General features: G+C 53.3%; 1 protein-coding gene across 5 annotated transcripts; it reads right to left on the bottom strand.

The window, feature by feature from the left end:
• Positions 1-20,960, bottom strand: LIG3 (DNA ligase 3). Of its 5 annotated transcripts, none has more exons than XM_026517608.4 (20): positions 20,814-20,960; positions 18,220-18,775; positions 15,581-15,724; positions 13,627-13,824; positions 12,468-12,619; positions 11,365-11,531; positions 11,176-11,253; positions 10,541-10,709; positions 8,828-8,983; positions 7,029-7,160; positions 6,556-6,635; positions 5,527-5,614; positions 5,090-5,167; positions 4,486-4,609; positions 4,206-4,348; positions 3,792-3,866; positions 3,226-3,372; positions 2,551-2,758; positions 2,115-2,182; positions 1-1,049 (listed from the first exon to the last, which is right to left on the bottom strand). In XM_026517608.4, the coding sequence occupies exons 2-20, from the start codon at positions 18,767-18,769 to the stop codon at positions 816-818; spliced, it is 2,991 nt and encodes a 996-aa protein (XP_026373393.1). In that variant the 5' UTR covers positions 18,770-18,775; positions 20,814-20,960; the 3' UTR covers positions 1-815. The 5 variants fall into 5 exon arrangements, with proteins under 5 accessions (XP_026373393.1, XP_044246745.1, XP_057173793.1 ...); XM_044390810.3 differs by having other exon boundaries at positions 20,818-20,931; XM_057317810.1 differs by lacking the exon at positions 20,814-20,960 and adding an exon at positions 19,841-20,686.
• Between the last annotated feature and the right edge of the window lie 474 nt (positions 20,961-21,434).

Below are 21,434 nucleotides of genomic sequence, written 5' to 3' on the forward strand. Positions count from 1 at the left end.
TCCACGAGACTGTCTTCCTTTTATTCCAGTAATGCAGCCCTGGGGGCACGGGGGCCTTTCTTGGTACACAGGCTGTGTAGGTTTTGTCCTCGAGTGAGCAGTCTTGTTTCCAAATCTGGGGGAGGCAGAGCCTCCTGGAGTCCTGTATCCCCCAGAGGAGTAGCTCCACTAAACTCCCTTAAGGCCCCGTTTTCCTACCTGATCCTGGTTCCCCCCCTTCAAACCAGGACCCACACCCTGTAAGAGGAGAACACAGAGAATTTAGTCATAAAATTCATTTTGTTTTCTTTCAAAGGAGGCTTCATTCCTGGCAAAAAGGGCCAAGCTGAATACAAGTCCTGCCAAATATAAGAGGCATTTCTGAGCGCAGTCTTTTCAATACAATTTTAAAAAGAGCCTGCGAGTAAAGGGGCAGGTGGCTCTGCGGACGGGGCTTCAACAGCCGCGTCTCTCCGTGCCTTACCACTAGGGGGACTACAGGGGGAGAAGGGGTGCAGGATGGGGTAACTGCAAGAGATTTTATTTATAGGGGGGGAAAAAAAGCTTCTTTTAAAAGAAAACAAAAAGACAACCAAACCAGCACCCAGATCAGAAAGATCTATGTAAACCAGCAAGAGACACGGACTTCCCTGGCGGCACCTGTGGGTGCCACGAAGTTCTGGGCGGGAAGAGACCAAGCACGGTTGGTGGGTTCTGGAAGACACACTGCTTGGAGAAGAAAGGCCATCCCCGTGTCCTTGCTGTTGCCTGCCCGCCCTGGCCTGCCCCAGCTGGAGTGCAGTGAGCGTGGCCGAGGGTGAGGGAGGGCTGCAGTCCTAGCAGGGGGCTACCAGCCTTCGTTTCCGGATACACGCCCAAATCCACTCCGGGGAGACCTGCTGGGCCTCAGGGTTCTTGTCCCTGCTACCCAGCACATGTGTGGCTGAGGCCATGTCAAACTCCTGCACCAGGTCCCCATCGAATGCCACAAAATAGCGTCTGAGACGGCTGAAGTCTGGTGTGGAGGGTGGCAGGTAGAGCCGCACCCCAGTGAAGATGTCCAGCAGCACCTGCGAACGCACAGTGGTCAGGCTGGGGCTCTGCCCAGAGCGCGGGCCAGGGAGAAAGGGTGTCTGAGAACCGGAGACGGAGGGGACCATCTCTGAGAGCTGACTGCAGAGAAGGACCAGGCTTCAAAACCCCAGTGCCCCAGCCACCGCAGAGAACACCTACCCCTCCCTGTCTAAAGGGAAAGGAGGGAGCGTGGGTGGGTCCCCACACTGGGACCTGGAGAAGGGGAGAGTGGGGCTATCCCAGCAGCATCCAGTGCAGGGCCAGTGGCTCTTGGACTCCACGATGCTGGCCGACGGAGCAGTGCGCTGCACACAGGTAGCTAGACTTGGGGGTCAGGAGCCCCGCTCTGCCGTGGACGGGGGCAGGGGCTTTGGGTAGGGAAAAGATGGGAAAGGCTGCCTACTTCTGCTGGGGACTGGGTTGGGGCCCACGTGCCAGACTCCGATGCTGGCTTTGGCCGGGGAGGAGGACTGTGTGGCCGCATCACCCCTACAGAGATCCAGGGTTTACCTCCGTCCCCTCTGGGCCAGTAGCTCCCCCAGGGCTGAGTCTAATTACCACATTCAGAAGGAGCTCAGCAGCTGTTTTCAAAGCCAAAGACGGACAAGAGAGGGCAAAAGGAGAAGGGCGGCAGGTAGGACAGTCACCCGGCCGGTGCCCTCTCCGCCCTCGTGGGCTGGTTCTGCTTTGGCCCTGAGCGCAAACTCACACAGCTGCACTCCACCCAGACCGGCCTTCCTCCCCTCTCTTTAATGTGAACTGTGACTCGGGACCAGCAGCCTCTCTCAGCGAGGCCGGGCTGTTCTATCTCCTGCCTGCTGGCACAGCTCTCCTTCCTCTCTGCTTGCTGGCCGGCCGCCTCTGCAAGGCAACGAGAGGGCACAGGGTGGAACGGCCGTCCTGCGGGGCCTGCCCGGGATGGGTGAGCAGCTGCCGCAGGCCACGGGGTCTGGCTGCTAGTCCCAACACCTTCGCTCATCTCAGTCCCCAAGGGCAGAGGGCTGGGAACTCAAAGCCCCAGGCCAAACGGGCCCCCGGGACACCACAGTTCTTCCGCTCACCTTTGCTGGGCACGGGGTCTCAGCGGGAGCCTTCCGCTTCTGCCCCACTTTCACGGTCGGCTGGTGGCCTGCGGAGAGAGCCCACGATGAGAACTAGGAAGGGGGGAGGGGAGCTGCTACCCCTGAGGTCAGGGCAGCCGAGGGAAGGGCCAGGCCTGGACTCTGCTGGGAGCCTGGGGGAGCTGGCAGGGGAGGCTGTAAGCGAGTAAGGCCTCTAACTCAGGGGTGGCTTATCCTCAGGCCAGATGGGCTCTCGCAGGGGCCCGTCACTCAGGTGTACTGAGCAGATGGAGGGGCCCATGGCTGGACACACGACAGGAACGTGGTCCAGGTCGGGTGTGGTGGACAGAGCAAATCACGCGATCTCAGAGCTGACATGTGAGACTGGGTCCCCTCACAGCACACTCTTCCTCACCCCACCCCTCCCTTCTCTTACCGCCTCTGCGGTTGGGGCTGCTCAGCCTCCCTCCTGCCTTCTTGGCACTGGTGGAGGGCTGCTTCGGGGAGGCCCTGGAGGCCTTGCGAGCCCCCGCAGACCCTGAGGTACCCTCATTCTCTCCGCTGCTGCCCCCTGTGGTGGAGCTCCCCTCCTCTCCAGCCGCCACAGTGAAGTCTGCCCTCTCCTTGGACAGCTGGTACAGTTCCTGGGGAGGTGACAGAGATGTCAGGGCTCTTATCCCCTTCCCAGCCACTGGCCTCTGAGGCATGTCTTAGGCCCATGTGACTGAGGAACAAAGAGAGGAGAGAGACAAAGGCAGGGAAAAGAAGCTGGCATTCTTGGTGCTTTTCTAAACTTGAGCATTTCTTGGGTCATCACTGCAAATCCCTGTTATCTGTCCCCCTGTTCTTATCAGCAACGTAGACTATAGCCTGGGGACCAGCCCTGAGCACAAGGGCAGGAGGCTGAGGGCAGCACAGCTCTCTCCACTGAGGCCCTGCAGCAGGCGGGTCTCCCTCCACTGCCCTCCTTGCCCTGTCTCAGTGGATGATGGGGTGGGGGTAGGGGTGGGGGCAGAGAGGGAAAGAAGAGAACTCATGAGCAGGCCAGAGAGCCAGGGTTCCAAGGCTGGGACAATGGGGTGGAGGACACATGAGCAGGGGAAGCTGGCACCTTGAGTTGGGGGAGGTTAGTGGCAGATTTCCAGTCCTTATCATCACGGATGCGGGTGCAACGTGGGAACCGGATGGAGATCCCGTCGGCTGTGTGAGCCTCAGACTTGGAGAACTCAGCCCCTGTGATCTCCCACACGGCAGCTTTCTGTCAGGAGTTCAGTCACTGGTCAAGAAAAACCTCCCCCAACCAGCGAGAAGCAATACAGACCAGCTAAAACCAAAAAACCACTGGCTAGCAGGCGGGAGATGGGTTCTAGTCCCACGGTTGCTGCTGACACTAGGTGACCCGAGGGAAGTTCCAGCTCTCCTCTGGGGACCCAGTTTCTCTGTCAGTGCATGGAAGGAACTGGCCCAGGTTGCTTCCAGAGCAAAGCATTTGTGTGTGTCATCCTGCCCTTACCAAGGACGATTCCTCAGTGCTGACGGGCCCATCCCTTGGCTGAACAGTCCAGATGCCCACCCTGGGCTGGACTGTCAGTGAGGCTGAGATGGCCTCTCTGTGGCGCTAGGGAACCTGCGAGCTCATTCTGTGGGCTGGAGGAGCCCAGGCTATGGGGCTGGTACCTTTGGGTCTGGGACTATGAAGTCAGGATAGTAGATCTTGTTGATTTTCAGCCAGCTGGGTATCTTGCTGGGATCCTGGAGAAGACAAGATGTTGTCCTGAGCCGTTCCCAAGCCAAAAAACTTAAATTCCCCTTCGTTAAGGGCTTGTGTGAAGAGGGGACTTTTCACAAAAAGCTGACCCTCATCCCATGGGATCCTCCCTGCCCCGAGCGTGTGGCCAGGGGGTCATGTGGGCCAGCTGCCACAGGGCAGGCACTCAAAGTCTCTGAAGGCCTACCACTGCTCCCATGGCCAAGCAGCAGCTCTCCGTTCTGCGGACACAGATAAAGGATCCCTGTCGTCCCCCCAGCACGGCCAATCTCGGGGACGAGGTCCAGTGCAGAGGCCCCGGGCCAAGCAGCTCCTTTCCTCACCTTGCTGATCTTCACCATGTCCAGTTCCTTCTGCAGGCGTGCGAGGGTGGCGTCGTCGTGGCCTCCCGAACACTTGGTGACCGTGCACCACTTCTGGCTGTCTGGGTCGTAGCAGCCCATGAGGAAGATGGACATCATGCCACCTGGGAGGGGGGACAAGCGACGTGGTGGGGGGAGGGAGCCACTGCCGCCAGCCCCACGAGCCCAGGGAGGGGCAGGCTGCTGCGGGGGAGGGGCCTTTCAAAGAAGTACCATCCCAGGGGCCAGAGACCATCCTGACCTTTGCTCCCTTGCCCATAGAAGGCCCCAAGGACCACCAGGTCAGCTGTGTCAGCCATGGCCCCCTCGTTCAAATAGTCCTTCTTCACTTTCAGCCAGTGCCGCTTTCCAGGCTCATATGTACCCTGAGGGAAGAACAGGAGAGACCTCAAACTAGAATAAAAACTCCAGGAGGCTGAGATTTACTTTTTTTTTTTTTTTAAAAGATTTTATTTATTTATTTGACAGAGACAGCCAGCGAGAGAGGGAACACAAGCAGGGGGAGTGGGAGAGGAAGAAGCAGGCTCCTAGCAGAGGAGCCTGATGTGGGGCTCGATCCCATAACGCTGGGATCACGCCCTGAGCCGAAGGCAGACGCTCAACGACTGCACCACCCAGGCGCCCCTGAGATTTACCTCTTCATTCGACGTATGGGCTTTACCACAGTGCCCAGTCCACTCTGAGCAAGAGCCCTTAGCTCGTGGTCAGACCCTAGAAAGGCACCCCTGCTGCCTCCAGCCCCAGCCCCCTCAGACCGTCACCGCCCTCTGCTGGCCAGGGCTGGAAAGGCTGGCGGAGGCTGAGAGCCTGCGGGAGGAAGCAAGCAAAGGGTGTCAGCGGCTCACCTTCACGTCTTTCAGCACCAGCCCTTCCAGCCCCTCTCGGATAACCCGGTTTATCATGTCGGCCAAGTCTGCAGCTTTCTGAGGGTAAGACAAGACGCTGAGGTTGGTGTGAGAACGGAGAGCACCAGGGTGGGCAGGTGGAGGTGGTTCCCTTCCGCACACTAGTAAAGCGCCCGCTGCAAACACCCCGACCTGAACACAACCAGCAAAGGTCCTGTCCCAACCAGAGAGTGGCTGCAGCTTCCAGACACAGGGAGCCCAGCTAGAAGGATGCTGCAGGCCCCGCCCTCTCAGATGGAGACCAGGAGACAACCTACACACAGTGGCAGCCCCCGTAAGAAACTGAGGACCCATTCTCCCAGTCACGGCTGACCAAGGGGTTCTCTGCCCTGCTTTCAAACCACCAGGCTGCTGTCTGGGGTGGGGTCTTTGCTCACAGTAACTTGCTTCATTTCTGAGAACATGATCCGGTTGGGAATTTCAACCATGTTATCATGAAGAAACTTCCGCCGCTCACACAGAGGCCTAAGGGGGACGAGAGAGCTGAGGTCAGGCCAGAACCCTCCCACCCGCATTAGGAGTTCTGAGAACCGACGGGCACATCCACCAACCCACTTCCTGACAGGGTTTGCCATGGCTCTAAACCCTGACGCCTCACAGTTCTTGTCGGGGCGACAAGGACACCCTCATGACCGAACACGGACAACCAGACAACTGTGAGCTGTGGTACAAGCCACTTCATCCTTGCACTTCCTGTTTCTGTCCTGGAGCCGCGAGAACTGGCCTCTAGCCCAGACCGTCTGGTCCCTCATGAAAAATGACTCCCACTCTCATTTTTCATCCATGCAGCCGGCCCCCCGCCCTGCCCCCAGGCCCAAGGCTGGCTGGTTCTTAGGACCGAAGTCCAAGGACCAACAAGACTGTCCTCCTCCCCCCGCCCCAGCTCAGTGACGGGGCCAGTGGGGGAAGAGTGGGGGCAGGGACACATGTCTAGGTGTGCAAGGGGCCAATCCTAGTTTCTCAGGCCCAAGAATCTGCATGCAGTGAAGCCAAGACCGCTAGTTCTCCCTCAGACGGTCCCCACCTCCAGTCCTCCTCTAGTCCCCAGCTTCCTGGCGGCCTCTTCCAAAAGCAAAACCTGAGCTGAAAAGCACCCGCCTTATGCCCTCATGGGTGCTATTTGTGGACGGATAAACCGAAACCCTGTTTCTCTAGACAGTCTACTTTAATGTAGCACAGAAACTTCTGTGGGGATCTGGGCTTCCTCTCTGATTTAAGCTCTCAGGAGATCCAGTCAATAAGCTGGCTCTCAGAGTCAGTGGGGAGTTGAGTATGTGGCAAGTGTGCAACCTCTCGGCTCCCTCCTCCCCAGTTCCGGGCCACAAAGAGGCATATGCTTCAGCCCCTTCCCCTCCCTCCTGTCCAACCTGAACCCCCACCTCTCAGCCCGAAAACAGATCTCTCACCTGTCCATCAAGCTGACATCATTGAAGTAGATACAATCAAACACAAACAGGCAAACATTAGCATCCTGGAAGGCAGCTTTCTGTAAGGGAAAATGAGGTAGTAGATACATGAGGCCAAAAGTAAGTGGGCTTAAAAAATGGGGAGGACCAGTCCACTTCTGGAGACCCTGTGAAGCACTGGACAGAACTGCCCTGTATGTGTTCGGAGCCCCCTGGGCCACAAGGGCACTTGGCAGAAGATCCTAAATGGAAACCAACCCCATTCTAAGTTCCCAATACTAGCCCCTTTGATGTAAAACACACACACACACATCTAAACTCAGGGCTAAATTCAGAAATAGTTCAGAAACAAAGAATAAGCCCAACTCTGAGTAAGTGACAGATTCCCCTCCGTTCAGAGCAAGAGCTCACACAGATACACATGCACGTGCGCACAGCCGCTCAGTCCCGCACGCTTGGCGCTGAGCCAGTACCTTGTGCACCCCAAGGGTCCCAAAGGGCAGCGGCCTGCCTGTGTTCGCGTCGATCAGCAGCACCTCAGAGTCCAGGATCATGCTGTGGCCCCCGGGGAAAGCCTGAGGGATGTAGTCCTTGAAGTGGGCCACCTGGGGGCAGAAAGGTGACTCAGGTGAGGGAGGAATGGGCGGCAATGACCTAAAGCCGAGCCAGAAAGCAAAAGCCAGGCCCCAGAAGAAAGAACACCAACATGTGGGAGCCAAACTCATGTGCAAAACAGACCTAGGCCTTAGGAGCCACTGAGACGAGAGGAGAGGAGTGTTTGAGGCCCAGGAAGAGGTCGGCGTGGGGAGAGCCACGCTGGGCCATGGAGGAGGTGGGAGGAAAAAGGAAGAAACAGAGAGCTGAGTATGTGAAGGAGGAGGTGGGGGCGGACAAACATGGAAGGGAGGAGGAAACACGGGCAGACAGACATTTGTGGGGGAAAACAGGTGAGCTACAAAAAAATGGATGGAAAGGAGGAAATGAACCCTCCTAGGAGTAGCAAGGAAACAGGAAAGTCTTCTCTGAGTGGGAGCTCTGAACCCACAGCCATCTTCAAAATGAGTAAGAAAGGATGTTTGCAATCAAGAGTTTTTCCTGGTACAGGCAGAACCCTAGTCTCTGAGAGTTCCAGACAGGGAGCAGTCCCACTGTAACCCAGGGCAGCCCCTGCCAAATGATGCCAGTGGTGAGGTCCAGAGAGCATGACTGGGGCCCGAGTCCTCCCCTGGGCAGGGCACACAGGCCCTCACTACCTATGGCGCTCGGAGCAGGGACAGAAGATGCCTGTTCCGCTGTCCCGCTCGGCTTCAATCCCCAACCCCGCTCTTTACAAACCACAAGCACAGGAGAGACCAGGGACGGCTGGTGAGGGAGAGCAGGGAAAGGGCTCTAACTCTGAAAAGCTGGGCCCACAGTTCTTCCGGGTAGTGGAGGAGCCCACTGGGCAGCTCCCTGGGAGAAGTTCTGGGGCAGTTTTCCTGGGCCCCGCGGAGGCCAGTGCTTAGCTCTCCTCTGGACACCTGAGACGAACGGCTCGATGCTCAGTGCTCCAGCAGGAAGGCAATGGTGGGGGAAGCACGGGGGCCACACAACACATCCCCTCCACGCCCAGGGCTCTGAAGCACAGAGTCAGTCCTAGCAGAGAAGGGACAGCAAGCTCAGGAAGGCCCATCGACTCACAGAGGCCCGGGGTGCTACGAAGGACTAAGGGGTGAGGTTGTCAATGCCCCTTAAGGAAGGACAGGAGTCCGGGCTCTCCTATGTCCCCGCTGGGTGGAGTTTACATCAGAACGTAAGCTTCCAAGTACTTCTGTCCTTTTTTTACTGCTGTACACCCACTACCGAGCACAGTGCCTCGCCCGGACTAAGCCCCTGTTAAAGCTTTGTCAGACAAACGCATGACCGATAGCCTAACAGCCCTTCGTTGCAGAGCACTAATTCAGCGCTGGGGAGCACACAGGACGTGGAAACACAAAAGACGAGCACTGTGAATCACCTGCTAGGTGAGCTCGCTGTGCCAGCATCACCGTGGGCCAGGGGAGCACTACCATCCCCAGGGGCTCTGTGCTGACTAACCCAAGTCTGGGCTCTTTGGCTGTCCCCACGGAGCAGCCCTTCATTATAAGAATCCAAAAATAAATACACTCCTTCAACAACCACAGAATAAACCCAACTGTGCCCCAGGGCTGAAATGACTACAGAACCCTGGCCTTGAGGTTCTTAGGGGGCAGGAAGGGAAAGACAGTCCCCGCAGAGAGGAAGGGACCCGTACCTTGTGAGGCAGGACGGGCTTGAGGCTACGGCTGAAGTAGTTGAAGCGGTCCCCGTTCTTATGCACCTGCACTCGCTCCCCGTCATACTTGATCTCGGAGAACATGCCGTTGGGACACTTCTTCATCGCGTGCTCGATGGACTTGCAGGCCTCGGCCTTGGGGTGGGGAAAGAAAAGCCTGGAGACTTACAGGTGCTCTTCAATGGGGGCTGCTCAGCACGGATGGCCCCAGAGTCCAGGTGCCGGGGCCTGCGGACCAGAGGATACCCTCGAGACAGGTTGCTAAAGAGGCGAGGGGAATGGACAAGGCTAGGCAGTGCCGTATTCGGACCAGAGCGTCACTGCAGCGGACACCGGAGGGGGCTTTTTGAGGACCACGAATGTGATCCATGTTAGGGGCAAATAAAATTCCACTGAAACAGCATTTCATTTTTTTCCAGTAATTCAGGATCTTGCAGGGCCGTGGCTTGCTATTAAACACATCAGTTATCTCAGCACAGGAGGGACGTAGAGGGGAGAAGAGAGTGTAGGGGACAGGGAGGCTGGAAGGGTGGCAGCGGTCAGGGATCCCTAGGACAGGACACAGGAGTGCTTCACATCCCAGCGCCATCCTGACTCAACCTGACGACAACCAACCGTCTCAGGGGGGTTTGTACGTGTCAGGTCACACACATAACTTCAGTGCGTCCTCGATATGCTATCTTACGTGAGAAACACTGATTTCGTTTTATGGACGAAAAAACAGACGCTTGAAGAGCCTAAGTCCTCACTTAAAGTTACACAGCTTGTGAAGGGCAGGAATGAAGCTCGCAGGGAGGCCCAACTCCAAAGCCTGCGCAGTTCATCACGGAGCTATCTAACCCACGCCACTCTTGGGATAAATGACAGGTTACAGAAGAGACTCCCAAGAATTCCTATAAAAGTCAGGAAGGCCACTACTGCAGGTGATAGGAGTTCTGTCCCCGGGATGGAGATCCCACCATTCTGGGGCTGGCTGGCCCGCATTCCGGGCGAGAGAGGACACTTCCCTAGCCCAAATGCAGAAGCCTAACGGAAGGCTGCAGTATATAGCGCATGAGAAGGGCCCACAAAAGGCACTGCACCCCACGGGAGCAGCCCCAAGGCTCTCACTAGGCATGACAACATTTGTGGGGGCTGCCGTCGCACAGAAAAACCAGTGCAGAAAGGAAATCCCAGTTCTCACGAAATGAGCAGGGGCTCAAGATGATCTTGGTCAGACCCGGTCTTCACTCCTTAAGCTTCTTTCCAGAAGAAAGAGGCCAAGTCACCCTGTCTTTGGAAGCCCGGCTCTGCCACTAACTCTCGGAGCTCCTTTGCGGTAGGTCACAGAGCCTTAGGAATTACTTAACACGTCCACCTGTCTTCGGGGAAGATGCCTGGTAAACCATGCTAAGGAGATGATTCAGATTTCATACGTCACTCACGCAAGGAAATGAAAAACCAAGAAAGGCTAAGTAACTCATAACTCATTCAAGATTCTATAGCTTGCTGGTGGCCGAGCTGGGCCTTGAGCCCAGACATTTCTACTAGACCACACGGCCTCCTCCTTCGCCTTTACAGACCCGTTGGGATATACCCTGCAGCATCTGCGCTGTGCCCGGCCCCAACTCCTCCAGCATCCGTGCCCCCCCAGATCTCACAAGGAAGGTCAGAACAGCCGGACAAAGTGGGACCGGAGAGCAGCAGCCTTACCAGCATGGGCTGCACCGGCGTCATCAGGGAAGCCTGGACACTCAGTGCGCGTCTCCGGCCTGGCTCCTTCTCCACCTCCTGCTCATTGCGGAGGACCCGCTCCACCACGTCCTGCAGGTTGCGCGATGCTTTGAAGGCTTCATAGGCATTGGGGTCAAGGGCATCTAACCTGTCAAGGCAGACAGGAGCAAAGCAACAAAAACCACTGCCTTTGACCTTATTGCTTTAGACAGTGGTCAGTTCTCGCAGAGAGGAGGGGTCTCGACATAGGGGGAGAGCTTACGTTCTGCTGTCTAAAGCCTTCCGCAGGGGAAAATGCTCTTGGAAAACTAGCAATTTTGAGATCCTGGGTCTACATAGATGTTGCCCTAGCAAAGACGGGGCTGGAGTGGCAAGCAACTCATACTCGATTTATCGAACGTATTCCATACTTTCAATTCTAACAACTGTGTGAGAAGGGCATTGTGACATTTTATATGAGAAAATAGAGCCTGAGCTAGGTCAACTGATGGGCCACGCAGGAAGGAGTAAGGCTGAATCAGGACTTGAATCCAGACCGGGACCCCAAAGTCCTGACGCCGGCTGGCAACAAACGAAGCAGACAGCCCGGCCGTCAGACGGGGGCTGGTACTCACACGTGCTTTGCACCCGCGTTCATCTTCAGATCGTGTTTGATCAATCTGATGATGCACTTAAGGTCATTGGCCGTACACCTAGGGGTGAGGCACACTCAGCCTGGTCTTTGAAGAGCTCTAGACCCCCAAACCCTCCTTCCCTGGTGGTTTCATCTCCCCAAGCCCATCCCCGTCGGCCGGTGCCCCCACCTGGAGGCGATGTCCTGCAGGGCCTGCTGCTGCTCGTCCTCCTTGGTGAGCCTGGAAAGCCGGAGGAGGAATTCGTCCACCTCCTGGATGGTAAGGAGGCTCTTGGGAGCTGGGGGGAAAGACTTGCTCTGCTCAAAGAAGACTCTGATGGTCTCTGACACGTCGCCCTGTCTCCAAAAACCAAAATGGCTGCAACCCCAGGGTGGCTGAGTGTATCCCCCAAACCCCCAGGATTAAAGGTGAGTCAGAGATTTCAAGCATCACTCCTGTCCCCACCTCACACATATTAACCTCACTCTTGAAAGAATCTCTCCCACCCACAGTTCCCGGAAAGGGCACCTCTAACCACCATAGGATCTGGCCACCTGCCTTGGCTGACAGGTGAGCCAAGGACTAATCCAGGACTGAGCCAACTTGGTGCCTGTTAGAATTTGTTCTCGGTGAGAACTGCCGGCTACCCTAGAGGGGCACCTGGGTGGCTTAGTCAGTTAAGTGTTCGACTCTTGATTTTGGCTCAGGTCATGATCTCAGGATTGTGAGATCGAGCCCCCTCTCGGGTTCACGTGCTAGATGTGGAGCCTGCTTAAGATTCTCACTCTCCCTCTGCCCCTCCCCCACTGCCTCTCTCCCTCCCTCCTTCTCTCTCAAAAAAAAAAATTAAAAAAAGAAAGAATGAATGAATTTGAACTAAGAAACAAATACGGTCATCAGATAAGGGGAGGGTGGTGCTTGGATCGAAACATTCCATGCTGCCCAAGCTGGAGTCATGAACAAACAAAAGCTGAATGTTGTATCAAGTTATACTGAAAAAAAGCAAGAAAAAGTAGGGTCCAGAACGGCAACCCCAGGAGAGACCACGGGAGGTCTGAAATCGGTCCCTCAAGATCTAGGCCTCTTGGGGCTCTGCAGGAGTACGACTGCAGTCCTCAGAACCTCGTGAAACCGACGGCTGTCGCCTCACATTCAGCTCCCATGAAGGAAGCTTATTCAAATGGGTTTCAGTTTCCAAAACAGTATGTGCCCCAACCAGAAAAAAGGGTGCAGGTGCCCGGCTTGGCAGAACCCCACCTGGAATGCTGCCTACCCTCCCCCTTTCCTCTGACCTGTTCTAGGTCTCGTGCCATATCATCTGGGTTGCAGTTAAAAATGCGGCTGAAAAGCTTCACAATCTGCTTATCATTCAAGTTGTACACACTCTTAATAACACCCGGGAGCAGCAGCTTCACTGTTAGGTACACGTCACCGTGGAAACCATCTGGAGACAGAAGAATGGAGGCCTTCTTGAGAAATGGAGCCTAAACACATACAAACTCAAGGAACTGAAAGAGATGTCTGCATCGCTGTCTGTGCTGCCACAATGCCCTGCACGCTTCCTTACAGTGACAGAGGCCACAGCATTTGGCGACTCGTGGCTTACGTGTCTACCTCCTCTGGATGAGCTCCCACAGGGCAGGGCCACACTTCCAGTTCAGTGTCCCCAGTGAGGAGCACATTACAGATGCTCAGTGATGATCTGTCAGATGAATGAAAGAGCTGGAAGATTCTATTCCAGCCATGCATGTAGGTCACAAAAACCTGATCAAACGTGCTGGATAGTGAACTGTCCTCCTGGTCAAATGCAATGCATTCTTCTGGTCTCCTGGGGATAAAGTAAGGGCAGAAAAAGAGCGATACCAATGTGCTCTGAGCAGAACTGGCTGCATTCTTCGTGGGGCCCAATAAGAAGTAAAAATGCACGGCTCTCTGTTCATTATTAAGAATTTCAAGGGGTGCCTGGCTGGCTCAGTAGAGCATGCAACTCTTGATCTCGGGGTTTTAAGTTCGAGCCCCACGTTCGTTGTAGAGATTACTTAAAAATAAAAAATCTTTGGGACGCCTGGGTGGCTCAGTCGGTTGGGCGATTGCCTTTGGATCGGGTCGTGATCCCAGAGTCCCCGGATCGAGCTCCGCATTGGGCTCCCTGCTCAGCAGGGAGACTGTAAGCAGGGAGTCTGTAAGCAGGGAGCCTGCTCCTCCCTTTCCCCTCTGCCCCCCGGCCCCGGCTCGTGTGTGTGCTCACTCTCTCTCAAATAAATAAAACCTTTAAAATAAATAAATACATAATCTTAAAAAAAAAGAAAGAAGGAATTTCAAGACGTTATTAACAGAGGATTAAACCAAGTAGGAGGCCCCGTGCAACTGTACTATTCACACGGCTATGAAACCGGCCACGGCTCTGAGCTCTTCAGAGGAAAAGCCCATCCAGGATGTTCTAGGCCCCACCTCCTGCTGAACCTTTCCGAAGAAAGTCCTGGATGATCTGGGTCTTCGTGTTGTAGCTAGGATTCTCAGCCACCATGGCACACAACTTCCGAAACTCACGGAGCAGACAATCCTTGTGCTTGGGGTCGCATCTGCTTGATGACAAACTTGCCTTAGGGGGAGGGCTTGAGCGGGCTGCCCCAGAGTTGTTGGGCTTGGCTGTTGGAAAGAGAAACAGCAGGGATGATTCATTTGCCTTGCTGAGAAGGAAGAAAGGGAAACAAATAAGCACTCTGCTGGCACTCTGTATGGAGCTTCACTTAATCGCCCAAAATGGCCCTGCGGGGTGGAGACCGTTACACCCATCGCACAGGTAGGGCAACAGGCATCACAGCTGCTAATGGTAAAGACACAGTGGCTTCACAGCCGCACCGAGAGCCAGCTGCTGTGCGTTTCTTTATGTACGCGCTGCAGAGAACAAGCTGCCCCCAGAAAAGTGGGGATGAGAACGGAAGAAACCAAGGCACATGTTAGTTGGTGGGAAACTGCTGCTGTCGCTGTCAGGCTGGAAGAAGCCTTAAAGATGACCTGGTTCAATCTCTTCTCACTATGAGGAGCCCAAAGCCTGAGAGAAGGCATTCCCAGGCCTTTGCCGCTCCCACCCACCCATCACCCCTGCTTAGTGCCAAAATAAAAGGTAGTCAGTGAGCAAGACTGTCCTCCAGACACCCCCAAGTAACTGCACAACTCTCGAGTGATCCTCTCTTCCCTCCTTTACACAGCACACTGCACTCTGCAAGCTGGCAGCAGGGCCATTAGCAAGCAGCCTGCTGGTGTAAGCGGCCTCTTGGCTGGGGTCTGTAAATGATAAATCCATCCTTGTCTCTGCTCTGGCGTCTGAAGAGGATGTCAGGGGACAAAATTCCAGTGTCGATGTCGAGCAGGTTGCAAGACTTTAGAATACCCCGTTTCTCTCAGCTCCTCCCAACTTCCCCTCCCAGGAACGCGCTGTCCTTACGGCCACCTGGACTCTTCCGTATTTCCAGCTTTGCCCTACCACCAAACAAAAACCAGACCTCAGAGTTTCACAATAACAAAAACCCCACAGGATCAGGCGCTGTTTTTGCAATCTTCTCTCCAGCAGTCCTCGTGCGAATTCTGTAGGGTAAAGGAGGCAGGTGTTTCCTGTTCACAGATGAGGCCATGGAGGCTCCGAGGTAAAGCCACTTGCCCCCGAGCAAGCTGTCACATGACAGCGCTGGGACCAGAACCCAGGTCTCCCAACTTCAGTCTATGCTGCTTTCACTCACTTAAAGCTACCTCTCCAAACAACTTCTGAGTCCATACGTTTGGCTTTACTTTACCTGAGTCAGTCACAAGAATGTCTCCAAATATAAGAGGCAACAGGGTACAGGGTAAAAGAGCACAGGTGTTGGGAGTTAAACAGACCTCAGCGTCGATACTAACTCCATAATGGACCAGATATCAGCTTTCTCATTCATAAGATTAGCCTCATAAAAGTACTTCCCAAGGTTAACTGAAGAACAGACGAAGCTACATAGGTAAAAGCCCCTAGCCGAATGCTACTTGTTACATAAGGCCATGCTGGACACCTTCCATACTTTCAGCTCTGGTTAGGACACGTTTAGGGATGCAATTTCTCAAAATCCTTTCATTACCAAAATACAAGGAAGTTATAGGGCAGGTTATAATCATCTCCATCTGACCTAGGTGACTACTTCATGGGGGGAAAAGTCTTGAAAACCCAAACATCTTTTTGCTGCAAGAGAGATTAACGTATACAAAAAATGCTATACCAGTGGAATGTTGAAAATAAGCCATTACCTGCCTCTGCTCAGAGGGAAGCGAATAATGAATGAGGCTAGACAGCACGGAATTTTCATCTTAGCCAGAATCCCAAATGGGATTCCAAATTAAAAGGACCGTAACAGCTAAAGTATCTCTAATCTCTCACCTGAAAAACCAGAAAATTTCCGGGGATTGCTATTGGTGACGAGAGAGGCACCTTTCACTGGAGAGGTCACCTGGCCAGTGGCTGTCAGCTTAGCCTGGACAACGGCTTTCTTCTTTGGTGTGCCTGTTGCCTTAGAAGACAGATCTGTAGGACCCCCCAAAAAAGGGAAAATATGTTTTAGTGAAAGATCCCTGAGAAAAGCTTCCAAAGAATTTAACAAATGCTTTTACAGCCTTGCTGGGTAAGTTACTACCACGGCATTACACCAAGGCTGGTTGTGGACTGGCTGATCTTTTTGAGTGGAGGTAGTGGGTAAGAGAGTCCTGGTGGTGGTGCGGGGGAGTGTTCGGGGGACAAAAGCCCCGTTTCTCTTTCCTTTTTTTTTTTTTATAACTTTTTTTTTTTTAAAGATTTTATGTATTTATTTGACAGAGATAGAGACAGCCAGCGAGAGAGGGAACACAAGCAGGGGGAGTGGGAGAGGAAGAAGCAGGCTCATAGCGGAGGAGCCTGATGTGGGGCTCGATTCCATAACGCCGGGATCACGCCCCGAGCCGAAGGCAGACGCCCAACAGCTGTGCCACCCGGGCGCCCCACTCTTTACTTCTATTAGTAACTTACATTTTCATCAGCACTCGCCTTCTATTATCCTATATATAATGATCTCCAGATCTGGGAAAAATCAGAACCCACATGTCCAAAGATAAAACCCGGGGACCTCAGCTCCATGGAATTAGCCCCAATTTATAGATGAACAAGAAAGTAAAATGAAGATGGAGAACAGAGCATGTGAGGTTGGCACAGGCAGGGAAAGTCCCAGCTGCTGTGTTTTTTTTGAGCTGTGTAAGTTTGACTCTACCTTGTTTTTCTCTTCCTCAAGGAGACTGATTAGTCAAGAAGTGGCAAAGGCTGGGACCAATGGCCAAGTCAGGGCAGGACAGGGAGTTTGAGAAAGAAGATATGCAAAGTAGCTTTCTCTCCTGGAAGTCTTCTCTCCTCTCAAAGAACAATAATAAATAGGTGCCCATTTTTCTTTTTTTGCCCATTTTTAGAGCCACTGCCAGAGTCCTCCCAGAGTGACCAGAACTACACTTAATTGAAGATATGAGTATTACTTTAAAGATAAGTATATGGAAGGTCATGAAGGACTACCTGGATTTGGAAGTATCAGTGTAAGATTTCTAAAATATAAACACGTGACTACATATGTATGTGTGCATATATCTGTATGTGTATATGCATGTATTTTGTTTGCAAACATATATTTTCTAGTTCTGTCTGCTGAAAGGGCTTAAAAGCCAAGATACCTCATGGCAACAAGGATACACAGCATCTAGATTTTGGTCTCTAAAGCCATTCCCCCATAATGGGAACCAGGATTCTTCAGAGAAATGGCTGGCTCCAGAGTTGTGGTAGGGTACATATATAAGGTAAGCCTAAGAGGGGCACCTGGCTGGTTCAGTCAGTGGAGCACGTGACTCTTGATCTCGGGGTTGTGAGTTCAAGCCCGACGTTGGGTGTAGAGATTACTTAAAAATAAAATCTTAAAAAAAAAAAAAGTAAGGTAGGGGGGCGTGGGTGGCACAGCGGTTAAGCATCTGCCTTCGGCTCAGGGCGTGATCCCGGCGTTCTGGGATCGAGCCCCACATCAGGCTCTTCCGCTAGGAGCCTGCTTCTTCCTCTCCCACTCCCCCTGCTTGTGTTCCCTCTCTTGCTGGCTGTCTCTATCTCTGTCGAATAAATAAATAAAATCTTAAAAAAAAAAAAAAAGTAAGGTAAGCCTAAAAGCATACTGTTATGCTAGAAAGTAAAGAAGTACTTCAAAACATTAAAAAAAAAAAAAAAAAAAAAAAGAGAGGCAGCATCCAGGACACAGAAATCAGATCAAAGAGTTTCCCAAGTGGCCCAATATGGGACAATTAAGTACGGAATTAATAAAATACAGTAAAATTATAAGCCACCAGGGAAAAGTAATCTGTGAGTCCATATGATAATAAATTGAAAGATAAGACGGGGTGATGGTAGGTACTCTATTCTTCAAAATTATCAATGTCAGAAAAGAAAGACTACGGAAATGTCCCGATTAAAGGAGGCCAAAGAGACCACAAAATGCGATACCTGATCCCAGAGTGGGATTCTACTGTGGAGGGGAAAAAAGCTACAGGAGATATTGTTTGACCAATGGACAAAACTGGAATACAATGGTGCGTTCAAATATTACATTAGGGATCAATTTACTGGAGTTGATTGCTGTGTTATGGTCCCGTAAGAGGATATTCCTACTCTTAAGATATACACACTGAATGAAGTATTTAAAGGCAAAGCCATAATATGTGCAACCTACTCTAAAATGGCTCAGGAAAAAACCCAGCTGTGCGCATGGGGAAAGAGGAACAGCGCACACAGGAACACAAATGATAACGCAAACAGAACAATATGTAACCACCGGTATGTCTGGGTAAAAAGAATATGAGCTTTCTTTCTTCTTTTTTTATTCTCACAACTCTTCTGTGAGTTTGATATTCTTTCCAAAAAATTAAAAAAAAAAAAAAAAAGGAAGGAAGGAAAAAAATGGGACTCTACTCTCCTCCTTTTTTCTCTCAGCATCATCATATGAAAAAGCAGTGGTCCCCACCCACCTGCAATGTGCTGGCTTATCTGTTCCTTCTCGTTGTCTTCCAGCTCTTCCCAGCCTTCCAGCTCTGTGAGATCCTCAATTTTTTTTGTGGTGGCCCGGGCCCGCTCCAGTTTCTCAAACATGCATTTAATGTGATACCACTCTTTCATATCACCCCCGGACTCTGAGAAGGGATTGGGCACCACTTTGCCGATCCGGCATACACCCTTCACAATTTTCTCCTTGCACTTTTTGCAGCCGGCTGTGCCACGCTTGGCATAGTCCACACAGAACCGTTGCTCGGCCATCTCACAGGGGCCACTGCAGAGTCCCACATGCGCCCCTGGCAGGAAAACAAGGCAGGTGGCACGTGGTCTTAGATGGCCTTCCTGGAATGACAGAGCAGGCTTTCTTCTCTGGAGGAGGCAGTGCCCATGAAGCAGATCTGTTTCTGACCAATGGCCGAACTGTCTTCTGTCAGGCCAGTGATGCCGCTCTCGGAAGAGGCACAGTTCTTTTCGCCTGAGTGCGCGGAGGGTTGGTGGGAAGAGGATCTTGAAAGTCAAGGTCATACAGCTCTGTGAAAGAGTGAGGGGCAAGAAAAGGGAGATATAAATGAGGAGCTAGGCTGCCACCTTCCCCAACCCCGAAGTCCTACTACAGTCCGTGATGACTACCGAAACATTTCCCCGAGTGTTAACGATGTAGTGCCTACAGGATGAAGAGCTCCAGAACAGGAAAATTCAGTTTGCAGAAGGGTGTTCAAACAGCTAATGTACACATGTACATCTAGTAAATCACAATCGAGAGACTCAAATCCAAATAACGTAAAAGCTTTTCTCAGGCCATCGGCAATACCTGATACTTACGATGGATGACGACGCTTAAGCATTACAAGATCCTGAAGTCTCTGTTTAGTCACCAAGAAACATTACATGATGTTCATGAAGCTTTTAATGTGAAGTAGAACACAGATGCCATCCTCAGAAAATAATTAAGTCACTATATAGATCTGTGATGTAATCAGATGACCTATTTTGAGAGGCAATTAAATGGAACCTAGAACCAGACTGCCTGGGTTCACATCCTAGCTCATTAGCTGTGTGACCTTGGTAGGTTACTTAACCTCTCCCTTCCTCAATTTCCTCAACTGTTAAAACGTGGTTAACAAAACTACCTAACTTGTCGTTCTAAGAGTAAAGCCCTCAGAACACAGCTGGTTCAGGACACATTAGCTCTTATTTCCATCAGTAAAGCAGTTATCCTTTAAGCAGAGGCTCCCTATGGGCAATCAGCCTGTTCATAATGGAGCACCTTGAATCAGGGAATGCTGAAGCAACTGGATGGCAAGAATCAAAAGACCTGATAAATCACCACAAATGGACGCAGGGATTATGTCCACCCAGTATCCCCCCACCTTTTTATAGCCATATTTTCTAAAATATCTTCATTGTTCTAATTTTAAATATGCTGGAAATTATTTCCAGCCTGCACATGCTTTGTAGTGAAATTGTTACTGGTTTATAAAGACAAGCAGGCTTTACTTCCTGCAGAGGAAAGCAGGTGGATGGGAATCGGCGGTGGGAGTGCGACTGTGACTGTCCAGTTAGGGACTGTTATTTTTGAGAACTCCCTTTACTCACCTGCGTCTCGGTTTTCTCATTTCTAAATATGGAAAATAATACCTGACCTCACGGGATGGCTGGGAAAATTTAAAATGAGCCCATGGAAGGGCTGAGGTCGGGGGTGCGCTCTGAACTCCCTGAAAATGTATACAACGTGCGCATATTCATAAATGTACACTTTCTTGGAGAGACGGTCTGTAACCCCGAGAAGTTCAAGAACTACAGAGGGGAGGTATGTGAGTCCGGCAGGTCCATCAGAGGAGCTCAGAACAGCGTTTGGGCAGGGCACCCCCGTTCCCCAAAGAGCCAACTTGAGAGCGCCTCGCAGCGCCCCACCCTCCGCGGGGCCCGAGGCCCAGGCCGAGCCGGGCCACGAGGAGGCACGGCGCTGTTCGGAGCCAGCCCGTCTGCCCCGCACCCCTCAACGGCCGCGGCTCAGCGTTTCCTTCAAGGTGGTCGAGAAGGAAACCGCTGGGGCCCCAACGCAGCCCGGGCCAGGAAGCGAGCGTCCTGCAGCCGCAGTTCCCGGGGGCCTTCCCCGACGCCTTCCGGTTACTGGCCGGCGCGGACGCCCGGGGACGCCCGCGGAGAAGGCGAGGAAGCGAGTCCCTCGGTTTGGGCGGGCTAGGGGCACAAGGACACAGCCTGGGCCTGGGGAAGGGGGCGCGGCGGAAAGAGAAAGGCTCCCGAGCTCGCACCAACGAGCACAGCCTCCGGCGCGGCCAGCGTGCAGAACCGGCCCGGCCAGAGCTGCCCCACAAGGGCCTCGGGGGACCCTCCCACTCGCGGAGCCGCGGGGGTCCCGGGGAGCTACGGGCCAACGCCTGTGGGCTCCCGGGGGGCCGCCACGTCACGGAGGGTGTGCCCCGGGGCTCGGCGGGCGGGGGAGGAGCCGAGGGGGCCGGCTCCTAGGCCGCGCCGAGCCCCGGGCCCCCGGGCCGCCGGGCCGCTTCCCTCCCCGCTGCCCGGCCCCGCCGCGCCCGCCCCTCACCTGCCTTCCCAGCTCCGGCGCACACCGCAGGCCTCGCACCAGGCGCCCACAGGCCGCGCGCCGCCACGACGGTTGTAGCGCCTGTCTCTTTAAATCCGGGTCCTTGAGCGGGCCGCAGCGCGCAGGCGCAGAGGTCCGGGCCCAGGCTGCTCCACGCGTCCCCGCCCCCCCCGCTTGCCACGTGGGCTGTGGTCAGGTTAGGCGGAGCGCGGCTTTGGGAACCGTGAAGGGGCTTAGGGTGGTTTCCCGCCAGCTCTGCGGACGGAGGAAAACGGAGGTGCGGTCATGTGGTGGCAGCTGGGGTCTCAGCCCGGCCTGAACTTCGGAGGACCCCCTGATTTGTTCCTGATGTTAGAGATGATTCAGTCCTTAAAGATAATGGTTGAGAAAGTGTATTGTAATGAGCTTGGGGAAGGCAATGCGTCCTTCAACCTATTTTTCTGTTTTCCCTCTGTCCTGTGTGCCGCACAGTGCCTAGCACATAGTTAAGTATTCAATAAATAGTATTGAGTTGAGAAGAGGCACTAGGTATATAGATACAGACTTCAAGTGTAAAGGAGTGATGGGGAGAGTAATCCCTTGTATTGTTCAAAATGTACTGTCTCTTTTAAACCTCAGGTC

Source organism: Ursus arctos, unplaced genomic scaffold, assembly GCF_023065955.2.
Source record: "Ursus arctos isolate Adak ecotype North America unplaced genomic scaffold, UrsArc2.0 scaffold_24, whole genome shotgun sequence".
In the NCBI taxonomy this organism is placed as follows: domain Eukaryota; kingdom Metazoa; phylum Chordata; class Mammalia; order Carnivora; family Ursidae; genus Ursus; species Ursus arctos.

What these genes read in the sequence shown, in the direction of transcription:
- LIG3 (XM_026517608.4), bottom strand. Translation starts at nt 18,769, where the DNA reads ATGACCTTGACTTTCAAGATCCTCTTCCCACCAACCCTCCGCGCACTC. An exon ending in GATAAGCCAGCACATTGCAG is followed by an intron (nt 15,725 to 18,219) that starts GTGGGTGGGGAC and finishes GGGGTCCTACAG; the next exon opens with ATCTGTCTTCTAAGGCAACA. An exon ending in TCATAGTCCCAGACCCAAAG is followed by an intron (nt 3,373 to 3,791) that starts GTACCAGCCCCA and finishes AACTCCTGACAG; the next exon opens with AAAGCTGCCGTGTGGGAGAT.